The sequence below is a fragment of the Liolophura sinensis genome, chromosome 4, assembly GCF_032854445.1.
Source record: "Liolophura sinensis isolate JHLJ2023 chromosome 4, CUHK_Ljap_v2, whole genome shotgun sequence".
In the NCBI taxonomy this organism is placed as follows: domain Eukaryota; kingdom Metazoa; phylum Mollusca; class Polyplacophora; order Chitonida; family Chitonidae; genus Liolophura; species Liolophura sinensis.
This window is the reverse complement of record NC_088298.1, coordinates 21,343,940-21,358,628: the sequence shown is the minus strand read 5'-3', so window position 1 is coordinate 21,358,628 and position 14,689 is coordinate 21,343,940. Positions and strand designations below refer to the sequence as shown.

Sequence of the window (14,689 nt, the reverse complement as noted above, 5' to 3'; positions counted from 1 at the left end):
AGATCCTCGCCATCCAGCCACAGAGTGACCTGGACTTAAGACAGGGTATCCCACGACTTCAGCCCCAACGCATTGCACACACCCTGTTGACTCGCATGCCACTACCACTGTTGTTGTTGTTTTAGCCACCAGCAGAGGTACACAATCCCCAGCTCTGTTGGCTGGGATCGGGGAGTGTAAAAGCTGAAACATCTGAGTGCTGTTAAACATACTGTCTTTGAAAACACTCCTTACTCTTGGAGAAGCAGAATAAAACGGGACTCAACCGCTTCTAGGCAGGAGGTGCCTATCCACAAGCGTGTGAAGGCGTTCATGATCAACCTAGTTGTCATTAATACTGAAGAGAGATTCACACCATCCAGGCATTAAGTAACCTGAATACTGCAGAGGTGTCCCACTATTTCAGCCCCAACGCACTACACACACCCTGTTGAGCAACATTCTACCCTACTAATGGTCTTGTCTCTCCAAGTCTCTACTATTAAATCCTTGAATCACAGTTGATAATGAATTCCATTTTGTTGTTGTTGTTGCAGTGGGTAACCAGCCCCAGTAAATGTCAAACCTCCATTCACTATGTGCTCAGCACAGCTTCACTCAGGATGGAAGCAGTATTGGCCACCAGAACACCTCAAGGGGAAGCATGTATGGCAAGTCTACTTTGACCTGAAAGCCACAAACAAAAGAACGTGTCACAAACATGCAAGAAGCGCTTTCTGAAAAAAAATTTTCCCATATAGCACGCATGTAAATCAGAATGAGAAAATATCATGGCTAGACATCTCTCACATGTATTTAGAAAGAGCATGGAACAAACAATTGATTTACAAGATTTTTGTTCAGTGCAGTTTTGAAGAATTATACACTTGTGGCCTAATGCGACTGGTCATCACTTCCACAGATGAAGCAAACCAGGGACACATTAGGAGTCACCTGTCATTCGGGACGTCGACACTTTCTCGTGGAGAACTTTTCAATCGATTCTCAGTGAAGGTATAACATTCAAGAGACTGAACAAATGTATTCATGTAACTTTACCAGGTTTTTCTTGTGCATGGATCAAGCTAGGTATTGAATTTGATCAGTTTGGACACAAAATAAATCTTCCCACAAAATTTCATCAACATGGAGTAATGCTCGAAGCAGTTATTGCATTGAAACCAGCAACCAATCCCTAATGTTGGACACCTGCTTACACTAAGCAGTACCAGGTTTTGTGTGATACCATATGGAAATCCAGTGAACATGCCAAAGCAAAGAAAAATGGGACATCATCACAGAGGCAAATTTACTTACTGGACTTACAAAATTGTCAGTTTTGGAGAAAATGTTAACACTTGTCAATTTATTAAATGATCAATCTTTAATATCTAAATAGTTCAGTGAAAAGATTTATTTCTCAGCCAAATTGAGTCAAAATGAAAACAGCTTTCTTCTGGTTTTGACCTTCCATACGAAGGCAAACCTTGAAAGCTCATAAAATTAATATGTGGTAAAACCTAGATCTGAGATTCGTTTCATACTTCCCAGCTCAGCTATCAGAAATATAGATCTCTACTCTTCCATTCAGTAACCTAAAACTCGGTCATTCCGCGCATGCTGTCCTCGACATGTCGAAGCTATACGCTGTAAAAACAGGTTTCCTGTAATCCTTCAGTAATTCTTACTTCAAATCACCTAATTATTCGTGAATAATAAAGACCACAATGTTACAACACAAATGTATCTGTCACATCAGCGGCAAGCCAAATTTCTCTAACTGCCATTTTCAGTTTGAGTTGGCCGCACTGGGCATCGTCTGGAAAAAACGAACTTGTGGAATGATTTCATTGAAACCAATAAGATGTACACCATCTACAGGGCGACTGACCAATCAAAATGACAAAGATCACAGGACACCTCTTTGTGTAGCGCACAGTGTTGGTACTTTGGAGACAGCGCAGATGACATGACCGAGTTCCATATTAGTGAATGTAACGGTTCACAGCGGTAAATGAGGAAGCTAAGCTGGGATCATGGCTAACTGATCTCACAGCTAGGTAAAACCAAACCAAGAGCCAAAGTGAAAGAGAATGTTGTTGAGAAATTGTTAGTTATCTCCCTTGCTCTTACCTGGCCCTCATCTTTCGGCGCTTTCTCTTCAGCCGCCTCATTCGCTTCTTACGCCACTGAAAAAGAAAATAATCAAGAAATTAGTCTAAAAGGTCAACAGTTGGTTGACTTTTTACTTCATCTGTTATGGACAGGACTGATCTCTTAACCAATAACATCCTAAGGTCTATTTTGCCAGATTCCTTCTTTCCTGTCTGCATATCATTTCACTCAACACATCAGAACAGATCTTCAATTACTCTGGCCCGAAACCGTTCAGAATCATCAAATAATAATGAGAACTGTTCCAAAGCCCAGAACAGTTTTCTGAAACACTGAACAGGAAACCAGAAGTAACTTGTCATGAGCATAAGTCCCACAAATATTCTACACATTGGAAGGTAGGCCTTCCTGTTCAATGAATTCATGGCGTAGATTTCCAACACACAATGAAGTTAAACTGCTGGAGAAAAAGCCCAAAGCTAAGCTGGACGTTCCTACTGTAACGCCCAGCTTCGGTCATATCGACTTCCACCCGTAAAATTTCACAAAAAACGACGCAGCTCAACCCATACTTTATTTTTGCTCTTTGATTCCCTGACACGAACAAACCGTAAACATGTCAAAGCCGGCATCGGTAAACCATCTTTCAACAGTAATCCAGCCATTTAAACTTTTGAATCGGGCAAACCAAACTAACGTCCGTCATGTTTGGACTTTGTTTTTTTCAACTTCGGGTAGGGTGATGTAACGCGAAAACTTCATGTGACCCAATGTAAGAAAAGCCTAACTAGGTTTCATGAAACACGGCATTAATTCAGTTATTCTTGTCTATGTGCATGCGGTCACTGATTCCAGGTCATGAACTCTCTTGTTTTCGTCGAATTAACCAGAAAATGTACACACCTTGTTCCTCATTCTGCCCTAGGAGTAATCTGAAACATTAAATAAACAAAGATTAGCAATGTCATTTTCAGATGACATGAAAATTGTAACGATTCAGACAAGATTGCCCGCAACTACGCAGAACACATCCCTACCCAGGCAAAATGGCTGGTTTCAAGAGACTGAGAAGTACCCGGATGGTACCTATGTAGGTACGCAAAATAATAAACGCCGTGCCATGCAAATTCAGCAATTTTTAAAAATTTATTTGTAGCCAATGCTGAATTTTTTTATTGGAAATATATTTAGTGAATGGGATGTTTTTTATTTCCGACAAAGCACCTATACAAAGTAGAGCTTTGGTTTCAGGGTAATTTTCGAAAATGGCAGCTCCCATGTCTGCAGCCGCGAAGTCTGACTCCAATTCGGATAAACAAACATTACTGGCTGTTCTTCAGTTTCTGCGGAAGAATAACCTTAAGGTTAATACCACACTACCTATGTTTCAATAGAGTAGACAATGAATTGGTGGCCAAAAGCGTATTCGACAACAGTTCCTAACAACGCCTGTGACGAAAACTGGTGTCTGTATCATGTTGATTCTTTTATCCAATAGCAACCAACCAGAAACTCGGCATTTGCAGTTTCATTTAAAGACATATAGAATCTCCTGAGGTCATGAAAAAAATAGATTTTAAAACAAGGTTAACATGTTGGATTAGTAACAGATTTAGATGTAAAGATGAACATTCTTTTAAATTGATATTGCAATCATTTGAACGAGAATAACAAAAAGTACATTAGTATATTTGACTTTTATTTCGAAATTTGAATAAAGTGTATGAACTGAATACGTTCCATTTTCTACAAATGTTGAATCAATTTATTGGCACATTGATGCCATGGCCAAGGTAGATATGACAGTAAATGCTAAATCATGTGTCCAAATTCGTAATTTAGTTTGGTACTAGTCTACTTATTCAAGATCGTAGACATCTCGCATGAGGCAGTGGCAAGCTGACAAAAGGGTGAAAGATAACATATGAAATAAAACGGAAATGAACAACACAGGGCGATATTCTGAGAACGGTCTGGAATAGTGGGTATAGTGGGTATTGACCTGGGTGAGTGGGCAGTATGAGGTCCATATAGGGCCTATAACGGACTCCCGCTCTCGGGAGTCTCCTGGGGGCGCTCACACATATACCGAAAATTGGGGCTAGAATTCTGGCGGTGAATGGCCTTTGCGTACATAAGTGTTGGGTCAATGGAGGGTGTTCTCAATTAACGCAACCGTGACAAATTCTGTTTAAAGTGAAATATGAAGAAAGTCATCGTTTTATATGGTACTCGGTACTCGAGTACTTAATGCCTGAAGATGTACATTGTTTGAATCAAAAGGATTATACTGAAAAAAGCTAAATCCAGATTAGGACTCCAGTCTCAAGATGTCTTGGTGGGTAGAGAGGGGTAGGGGGTTGTCGTACCAGTTCTTTATCTGATTAGCTTTAATCTCATAAAGCCATTTTGTCACGTTAGTGGTAAAGACATGCTCAAGCATATCAACTACCACCAGTATGAGCACATCTTAGACTAGGCCCTTCCTCTCTGTGTATATTTTGGTGTTGCCTCTCTTTATGAAAAACAAATTTATTAATGCGCAAAATTTAAAGTCAAAAACAGATTTCATCATGAGGGAGAATTTGTAGATACGTGTGTCGTGTCCATACCTAAAGAAATACATACGTTAGCCCAGAGAATTGGCATGCCTGCTGTGTTGACTTGGATGATAAGTGTTGATCATGTTGATTCCTGTACCACATGATAGTAATGGAACTCTTCTGTTACTTTGCTTGGCTGGAGAGAGGTGGGTGGCTGGGTGGGTGATGAAGGGATCAAATTTGGAGAAGCTTTATATAGGCGTTTTTTCCATAAGTGTTGCCTGATTTATTTGTTACAACGATCATACTACTAATGGGTAAATCAGCATTGGTGTTGTTTTGGTTTGTTTTTTTTTTTGAGTGGGGGGGGAGAGGGGCAAAATTTTATACTCTTGTCTTGTTCTTTTATGAATTTACCCTGCCATTTTAAAGAACTGATGGGTATGGGGCAAATGTTTAGTCATCCCCACCACGACCCCACCCCATCCTAGCCATTTATAATAAATCAACACCTGAGTAGTAACTGTAGAGAAAACTATCATATAGCTTTTAAAGCATATTGCTAAACACATATTATAAAACACACATATATATTGTGAAAAAACACATGCTGTATAGTGGGTAATGTGTTAACTGTAAATAAAGAAACATACATGCTCTCAAACTGGATGGTCACACAAAGTCTAGCTGTCATGAACTTTACACTTAACTCTAAATTACCATATGTAAAGTAAGGTAAGGATAGTGAATGATGGGCAGTTATAACAAGAAACACTGTTCACTGGATTGTATGGGATAATAGTACTGCTGTTCTGACTTTGGCTCAGGGTGTAGAGTGTTGGATTTTGGAGATTAATAACCAAGTTCAATTCCAATAAACGTCAGATACGTAACTTCTTTTTTTTTTTTTTTTTGAAAACCATTGTTCAGAAATATATGAGACACAAACAATACAAATACCAACAGATATCAAGAAACATAAATGCATTGCTCTTGTATATTGTAATGTATTGTATTGTCACTTTATGATTAATTAGTGTGATTGGGTATTGATTGATTAGTGTGATTGGGTATTGGTTGATTAGTGTGATTGGGTATTTTGATCAGGCATGACCGATTCCTTCATTACCTATGTCATGTGTAATAGCAAATTCTGCTCCACTGCATCTGAGTGATATGATTTTTGCAGTTTTACAGCTGCAAACTTTGCAGAGAGCTTGATAGGTAGATACTGATAAATCTTCACTTTTTTTTAGTGCTTATATAATAATGTTTATTAAAAACGTTAAATTAACGTGTGGTACGTGCAAGAAAAGTAAGTAAAGACAATTTAATGTAAGCAAGTTGAAGGTACCTTAAGTCTTACCATTTACGTGCATTATGGGCCAAATTAATTCATACGAGGTTGAGGAATTGTCATTTCATTTGTAAGATTTTCTGTGAATTGATAGATGAATAATGGAATGTGTGTATATGTCTCCATTCTGATAGGAAAATGGAATGTGTGTATATGTCTACATTCTGACAGGAAAATGGAATGTGTGTGTATGTCTCCATTCTGACAGGAAAATGGAATGTGTGTATATGTCTCCATTCTGACAGGAAAATGGAATGTGTGTATATGTCTCCATTCTGACAGGAAAATGGAATGTGTGTATATGTCTCCATTCTGACAGGAAAATGGAATGTGTGTATATGTCTCCATTCTGACAGGAAAATGGAATGTGTGTATATGTCTCCATTCTGACAGGAAAATGGAATGTGTGTATATGTCTCCATTCTGACAGGAAAATGGAATGTGTGTATATGCCTCCATTCTGTCAGGAAAATGGAATGTGTGTATATGTCTCCATTCTGACAGGAAAATGGAATGTGTGTATATGTCTCCATTCTGTCAGGAAAATGGAATGTGTGTATATGTCTCCATTCTGTCAGGAAAATGGAATGTGTGTATATGTCTCCATTCTGTCAGGAAAATGGAATGTGTGTATATGTCTCCATTCTGACAGGAAAATGGAATGTGTGTATATGCCTCCATTCTGTCAGGAAAATGGAATGTGTGTATATGTCTCCATTCTGTCAGGAAAATGGAATGTGTGTATATGTCTCCATTCTGACAGGAAAATGGAATGTGTGTATATGTCTCCATTCTGTCAGGAAAATGGAATGTGTGTATATGTCTCCATTCTGACAGGAAAATGGAATGTGTGTATATGTCTCCATTCTGACAGGAAACTGAAGCTTTGCTGAAACAAGAGGCACAGATTAAAGATGAGGATGTCAAACCACAGAGTTCAACACAAGGAGAATCAGACGTGTCACACGCCTTGGCAGCATATAAAAGGTGGGCCGAAGTTAAAATGTTGTTTTCGCTAAACTAAAATCAGGGTTGAATTTCACAAAGCGGCATTTTTTTATCACACTTTTTTCGTACGATATTCTGCAGGTCACTACGACCGCACCATTTTTTCTATATGTGCGATTATCGTACATGTATAACATCTTTGTGAAACTGGGCAGAGCATGTTGACTTTTGAAAAAAATTTTTTTTTTTTTTTTTTTTCTCGTTTTCAAATTTAAGGTTTGCTGCTGCCGGGATAGTATTCAACAAATTTAAAATGTAATCTTGAAAATTAATTTCAAGATTAAGTCATTGTACAGTGTTTTTTTATTTTATTAATAATCTCTGAAGTTTGCAACTTAATATGTAATACCCTTTGAATTCATTGTTGAGAACATAAAAATCAAAATAAGCAGACCCCACAACCAAAAATTCACAACCTGACAGTGTTCAAAAGTCAGTGATTATTCCTACACTCATGCGTAAATCAGGTTTGAACCAATTCAGTTTTTTCTTGAACTTAATCTTCTATTCTTGATCTTGTAACACACCTGTCATGACTGGACACTAGCAAGCCATGTTCTCGTGGTTATAGGCACTGGTCTTGCATTTGCTAGGTGCCTGTTCAAACCCGGCCTTGGGCAGGGAATTTGTAAATTCCCTGTTCTCACTGCTTTTGGGGCTTTGGTTACAATGAGCAATTAATGTACTTGTGTGGCTGTTTGGGCAGTCGTTGCATTTTTCTACAAAAGTTTAATGATTAGTGTTTTACATCATACTCAAGAGTATATTTCTATCAAAATTTTTGTGGAATTTAAATCTTACATTTTTCACATTTTCAGTGAGAATGACCCAACCCTGTATGAAGACTTTTACATTGACCTGAAAAACTTCATAGAATCCTGTCTAGATGTTCATAAGGTAAGCTTTATTGTGTTACCATGGTAGCCATTTCCAGAGAACTTGATTTTTTAAGCTTGAACTAAGCCCCTCTGTAAATCATTTGTTGTATCTGCCAGTTTGGTCTGTCCATATGTTAACATGTGGCCCGATTGCAAAACGACACAAAATCTTCTGTGTTCATCCGAAGCATTTGATCAATAAACAGACTCATAAGCACGAGGACGGCTTCGGTGGCCTAATGGTGAGAGCGTCCACCTCGAAGTCGGGAGACACTGGCATCAAACCCAGGTCATCTCATGCCAAGGACCAAAAATAGTACTTACTGCTTCCTCGCTTGGCGCTCAGCACTGAGGGGTTAGAGCAAAGAAACAGGACTTGTTGGCCCGGTGTTAGTATAATGTGACAGGGTGGAGGTGTCATATCTGGTGTCTTCGCCATGATACTTCAGTGGAGGCAGCACTTTGGCGGCCTGGACTCATCCTGCCACAAGAAGACACAATATATGTACACAGGCCTAATGACACCTTGTTGTCATATGACTGAAAAACTGTTAAGTACGACGTTAAACCCCAAGTATACATACATATGCACAAACAGAAAGGTGTAAAAATAAAATAAATCAGTTAATATGTGAGAAGTAAGGAGTGGATGGAGAGAGTCAAGTTTGTTCGTACATTGTATTTACTGTACAGATAATTGTGATCTTCCTTACCTTTAGGTTCAAGGAGTTTCCCATCCACTAATCTGTGTTGTACATGTATGTGTGAATGTAATAAATGTTTGAATAAAGCAAAAAGTACTGAGATGCAGTGATTTCCTGCATAGTCATCAGAATAAACTACAAGTTTTTTCACATATGGTCAGTTTGAAGTTTTGTACTGGCTGCCAAGTGAGAAAACTCAAGGAAATCTATTTTTTATGAAAATTTTATGATAGTTTGTTAGCAATTTGCCACACCAGGCACACCATTTTATCCTACCTGTAAGGAAAACCAGCATTGTAGAATTGACAAATTATTGAGTATGGGGTAAAACTATGGTCAGTCATTGAAAAATCAAGTATCTTTCTTGAATATCCTATTTATCTCCCTTCTTCCACCAGGTGGAGCTGAGTATGATCTTGTACCCAGTGTTTGTTCACATGTACCTGGAGCTGGTCTTCAATGAACATGAGAAACAAGGTAAAAAAAAAAGTGAATATTCATGAGATAATAAACTCTGATCAGAAAAATGATATCTATTCTTACACTTTAATGACAAAGGCAGAAAGAAGCATGTAGCGTTTATGCAAAAATGTTGCAAAGCTTTAGTTGTCTTTGTCATTATACATGAATTTTGTCACATGTCCGTCATTCAAGGCTGTCATAGTTACAATCCACAAAATGAAATGAAGAAAGGAAACAGTTAAGTTGTAGTCGGTTAAAAATATGCGAGTTTGTGACTTTGTACCGCATGTATACCATACAGATAGTGCATGCTGAGGGATGGGATATCAGGAATGTTCAGCGAGTGGGAATGAGATCATGTGATGAATAAAATTATTTGAATTTTGTCAGCCATACATTTCTTTGAGAAGTTCTCCAAAGATCAAGAAGAGTATTACAAAGAAGATCTGAAGAAACTTTCTACCGTCACCAAAAAAGAGCACATGCAAGGGAACTTACTTATGGAAAACTTCAAGTAAGTACAATTTAATATCAAAGAATTAGCAGGTCAGTGGGCTTGCCCTGAATTACCGCCCTTGTTACATGACATCGACTATGACATAATGTGATGTTAGATTTTGAGGTGTTAACCTACAAGAAGTGGGACCCCTCAAATCAAAATCATGCAGGGTGTAGGTTATGTCAAGACAAAAAACTTTTTTCTAGGGAACAGAATGTAAAAAAAAACATTTTATCAGCCTTTCAGAGGCACAGAAATGTTAAGAGATCTTAAATGGAGTCGATGTTTTTCAGGGTAAAAGTTCGCCGAAGCTGCATATCTGTTGCATTTAATTCGCCATGATTTGAAAATTACTTCTGAATAGATTAAGAAAAAATTAGATATTTAAGTTTATCCTGGGCTTTTCCAAATAAGCTTACATGTTTTTAAAGCTAGGTGTTAACTAGCTTATGCTGCTTTAACTTGAGACATTATAACTTTGAGACAATATTGTTGGTTAAAAATAACACGCCAGCTGAGACATGGTTGCCCCTTATGTTCATGCTTCAGAATGGTATTGTGACTTCAGTGCTAGTACTGTGTAATTTTGTTTTTGACAAGTAGGTTTTTATTCTTGAATAATATCCAAGAAAACATCTTTGGCTAACTTCATCTTCAAGTGTCCATGTTAAGGAATATAAACGATGACAAATCAATTACATTAAGTAACAATGATGGAAGCAGGTAACTTGTTTTTCTGATCATGTTTGGTTCTAGTGAAAAACTTCAGACACAAAAAAAAGCTAAATGTATTTTCAGGTACACTTTTGAATGGTCTTTCCACTGATGGTTTCTTCATTTTTACTTTTTCTTTACGTTGAAAAAATGTGAACATTGACAAACCAATTATCAGTTTAATAAACACCAATGAATTTAAGTAAGCTTGTAATGTGCTGATGGTCGGTCAGCAGCCTGTGGATAGTCGTGGGTCTCCCCTGGGCTCTGCCCGGTTTCCTCCCACCATAATGCTGGTCACCGATGTATCAGTGAGGTATTCTTGAGCACAGCGTAAAACACCAATCAAAAGAAAAGAAAAAAATTGTCCCAAAAAACTAATATCCTGATAATCTGTGTGTATTTTGGGTTTACAGGTCAAGCAAATTTGTCATAAAGATGTCCCGTGATTCTTACAACCACGTGAAACGTCATCTGCAGGAGAAACACATGAAAATGTTGCTGACAATAATCCAAGAGCATCTCTTCATCGATGGTATTGTACTATACATGTGCTTCATAGCAGTTTTTAGGCTTGTTTGCCATTTGCATGCTAGTTGAATCAGCTGCAAGAAATTTGGCAAAGTGGATGGTCATGTGTTTCCTCTGGGCTCTGTCTAGTTTCCTTCCACCATTATGCTGGCTACTGTTATATAAGTGAAGTATTCCGGATTGAAGCATAAAACACCAGTCAGATAAATAAAGAAATCTTTGACATGGTTTTCCAATGTGACATTGGGAGAAAACATTGCATGGCTGAAATAACAATGTTGAAGACAACGTTTAACCTGACTTTGATTTGTTTATGACCTTTACCCTTGTTACAGTATTTGATGGAGTGCCGAGGAATAAGGAGCAGATTGTTGCGTGTAGCGGGGGAATGCTGGGAGAAGCGTTGCGAGAAGGTGAGATCCTTCATCTATGACACGAGTCGAAAATATCAAGGTTCGAATTGTGAGATGTTTCAGGGAGCGATGGTAGCCTGGCAAATGTGAGGTGAAAAATTCAGCATGTAGTTACTTGCCAGTGGCTGGTGGTTTATTCTTGGCTCTCTGATTTCTGCCATCTAATAGGAAATTCACCATATAAGCTAAATATTATAAGTACAGTGTTAAAACCACTCAATCAATCAGTCAGGTGCAGTATTCTGAATCTGGCCTATATGTGACAAAGCTAAGGAGATAAAGGCGAATTTGATTTCGTGTGAGATTTTATTTCACTAGAAAATATATCAGTAAAGATAAATTTAAATGCCCTAAATGTGTGTTTCTCCACAGCGAACAAGTCTAAGGTGTATTATGGGCTGCTGAAGGAACCAGACATGAGCATCCCTATTGAGGAGGATGAAGATGCTGGGGATGAGGACAAACCAAAGGTAACGTGCTAAACAATTTTGTCCATAGAGTTTTATCAGAAGAGAATTATGTATATATGTATCGTAATCTTCCTTGTTTGACAGTACACGTGAAAGTGGTCAGAAACTTATTCCTTCATGTTGCTGTTTCACCAATTTCTATCATGCCTATTTTGCCTCATATTGACCTTTCCCCTCGATAATCTTTAACAAGTCTTATGTGCAGGCAATCCACTGCAGACAGAGCTGATGTACAAGTAGTGGAATGAATTAATGAATTCTTGGGGTTAAAGGTCATACTGGGTCTCCCAATTTCCACAAGTGGTGAATTCCGAGTCTCATTGTGGAGCCATGGCAAATCCTTCACAAAGAAAAATGATGTCAGGCTTTATAAAGATTCATTATGTTGATCCCTTATTGTAATCTTGTGCAGTAATTTTTCTACATATGGTATAAATTAATGAGACCCTTTACTGTGATTTACTTTGGTAAGTGTTTATCAGTATTTTAATCTGTCAATGTCAGTGGAGAATCAGGTATCAGATGTAGGAAGAATAGTCGTTGCATCTTTTGCACTATTACTAATGGCCGATTTCTCTGGTCTTTCATTTCCCTAATCACTAAATTTATCAGGTATGCATGAAAGAAAATACACAATTCAGTTTGTGTAGTGATGGTGTTCAGTGAGGTCCTAAACAATAAGATTGATTTATTTATTTGTTTTATTTATGTTTATTCGGTGTTTTACGCCATACTGAAGAATATTTCACTTATACGACGGCGGCCAGCATTATTGTGGGAGGAAACCAGCCAGAGTCGGGGGGAAACCCATGACGATTTGCAGGTTGCTGGCAAACCTTCCCACATACGGCCAGAGAGGAAGCATGTGTACATAAAACTGAAAACATCTGGGTGCTAAATTTAGGAAAGTATTTTGGTGCTGTTTTATTCCATTTCCCTGAGTTTTCTGTCTGCTGGTTCGCTCACAGTTTAGCAGCAATTTTTATAAATGATGCATTTGTCTTTCATTTCAGAAAAAGAAGGCCAAGAAAGACCCTTTGTTGATGAAAAAAGCCAAGAATGACCCCAACGCTCCCGCGGTGACCAGAGTACCCCTCCCTGAACTGTAAGTGGTCAGGAATTCTTTTGACCCATAAGCCACATTAACTTAACATATTAGAAATCCACCAAATGGCAAGTGGTAAATTTATTTATTTATTTGATTGGTGTTTTGCGCCATACTCAAGAATATTTCACAGTTGGTATATTCATTTCTTGATTTTGAAATCAACCTGTCAAAAGCAATTCACAATTTTTAACTATGAGAAGCTCCACCTGTCTGTCAGTCAGGTTGTGAGTCAAAAACACTCAAAACTATTGAGTGTTATTAGGCATCTATCATGTCTATAATTAGGTCATCTCTTGGTCAGTCAGTCAAACCTTTGACATCCTGTCTTTGACATTGGCCGAGGTGATTAGCGTGCCAGCGCAGCGTTATGACCCAGGAGCCTCTCATCAGTGCGATCACTGTGAGTTCAAATCCAGCTTCTGCTGGCTTCACCTCTGGCCTTATGTGGGAAAGTCCTGCAGCAACTTGTGGATGGTCGTGGGTTTTCCCCAGTTTCTGCCTGGTTTCCTCTCACCATAACACTGCACGCAGTCATATAAGTGAAATATTCTTGAGTATGGCATAAAACACTAATGAAGTAAATTTTGTAGAATGTGGATTCATGTGTTTATGACTTGCTTTCAGTACTAATCTGTGGCTCATTTGTAATATAGGAAGGACCAAGATAAGATAGAGAAGATAACAGCATTCCGAGAAGCCAACAAACGGGTGAAGGTTGGCCCTGATGCTCTCCCTTCCATCTGCTTCTACACATTCCTCAATAGCTACCAGGGGTGAGTGATTGTGTAGGATGGCATCTCACTCAGATTTACGGAGAGACCAAAAAAAAAAAAAACACTCACACACACACACAAGCAGAAAATGAAAGCAAAACCACTTTTCTCTATACTGCTGAAAAGGTTTCAAGGGATAGATGGTGATTGTGGTGATGTGATATTAGTCATTCAATAAATTTACAGAGGAGGAAAACAAAACAGAAGGAGAAAATGAAAATAAGAGCCCTTTTGTTAGCACACCCCTGTAAAGTTTCCAGGGATGGAAGTGATTGTAGGTTATGAGATCTCACACTGAAGATACGAAAGGGGAATAAAAAAAAAAACTTGAAACAAAATAAAATCACAGTAAGACTTACAGGAAAATTAAGAGAGGACAAAAACAACAAGAAGAAAATTCAAAGCAAAAACCCTGTTTTTTACACTCTTGAAAAGTTTCTAGAGGATAGTGATGATTGTGTGTGATGAAATCATAATCAGTCAGTCTGATTTACAGGGAGGTAAAACAAAACAGACAAAACAAAACAAAATAATAGCTGAAAATTTGTCTTCCCATTCCTGAAAAGTTTCCAGAGGACAGCAATGATTGTGTATAATGAAATCCCAATCAGTCAGTCTGATTAGCAGAGAGGTAAAATAAAACAGACAAAAAAAACAAAACAATAGCTAAAAATATTTTCTTTACATTCTTGAAAGGTCTCCAGGGGTTAAAGGATTTTAAACAGAAAAAAGAAAAACAAAAGAGGAATAAAAAACTGAAACAAAACCGATCACTTGGTGATCATAAGATTTACAGGTAAATCAAAAGAGGACAAAAACAACCAGAAATAAAAACGAAAACAAAATCCATTTCTTTACACTTCGGAAAACTTTCGAGAGGATAGATGTGATTGTGTGATGTGATCTAAGTCTCTTACCCTATTTCTTCAACCTTTTCTCATAGGAAAGGGCAGCTTTCAGTGCAATTTGTGCACATGTTTAAATTGATTTTAGAGACAAAAACCACATTTGTAGGATTGGCCAGTTTCAGGGCTTCACAAAAAGTATAATTTTATTAGGTAAACACAGAAAAATGGCTTCAGAATATGTTTAATCTTGCAAACATGCGAAAATGTTGAAGAATTACTGTAGTCTG

At 38.0% G+C, this 14,689-nt stretch overlaps 1 protein-coding gene and 1 long non-coding RNA gene across 2 annotated transcripts in view; one reads left to right on the top strand and one right to left on the bottom strand.

Annotated features, from left to right (window-relative positions):
* Window positions 1-390: 390 nt before the first annotated feature.
* LOC135464666 (uncharacterized) lies at window positions 391-3,164 on the bottom strand. Its single transcript, XR_010443675.1, has 4 exons — window positions 3,132-3,164; window positions 2,998-3,026; window positions 2,113-2,168; window positions 391-666 (listed from the first exon to the last, which is right to left on the bottom strand). It is a non-coding gene; the product is annotated as an uncharacterized LOC135464666 (long non-coding RNA).
* A 186-nt stretch (window positions 3,165-3,350) lies between these two features.
* Window positions 3,351-14,689, top strand: part of LOC135464727 (transcription initiation factor TFIID subunit 5-like) — an 89,726-nt gene continuing 78,387 nt past the window's right edge. Inside the window, exons 1-10 of the mRNA XM_064742247.1 lie at window positions 3,351-3,458; window positions 6,869-6,981; window positions 7,821-7,899; window positions 8,983-9,061; window positions 9,437-9,560; window positions 10,676-10,794; window positions 11,126-11,203; window positions 11,576-11,673; window positions 12,687-12,778; window positions 13,435-13,554. Of these exons, the coding sequence (XP_064598317.1) occupies window positions 3,360-3,458; window positions 6,869-6,981; window positions 7,821-7,899; window positions 8,983-9,061; window positions 9,437-9,560; window positions 10,676-10,794; window positions 11,126-11,203; window positions 11,576-11,673; window positions 12,687-12,778; window positions 13,435-13,554 (1,001 nt within the window). The 5' untranslated portion in view covers window positions 3,351-3,359. The remainder of the gene's footprint in view (window positions 3,459-6,868; window positions 6,982-7,820; window positions 7,900-8,982; window positions 9,062-9,436; window positions 9,561-10,675; window positions 10,795-11,125; window positions 11,204-11,575; window positions 11,674-12,686; window positions 12,779-13,434; window positions 13,555-14,689) is intronic.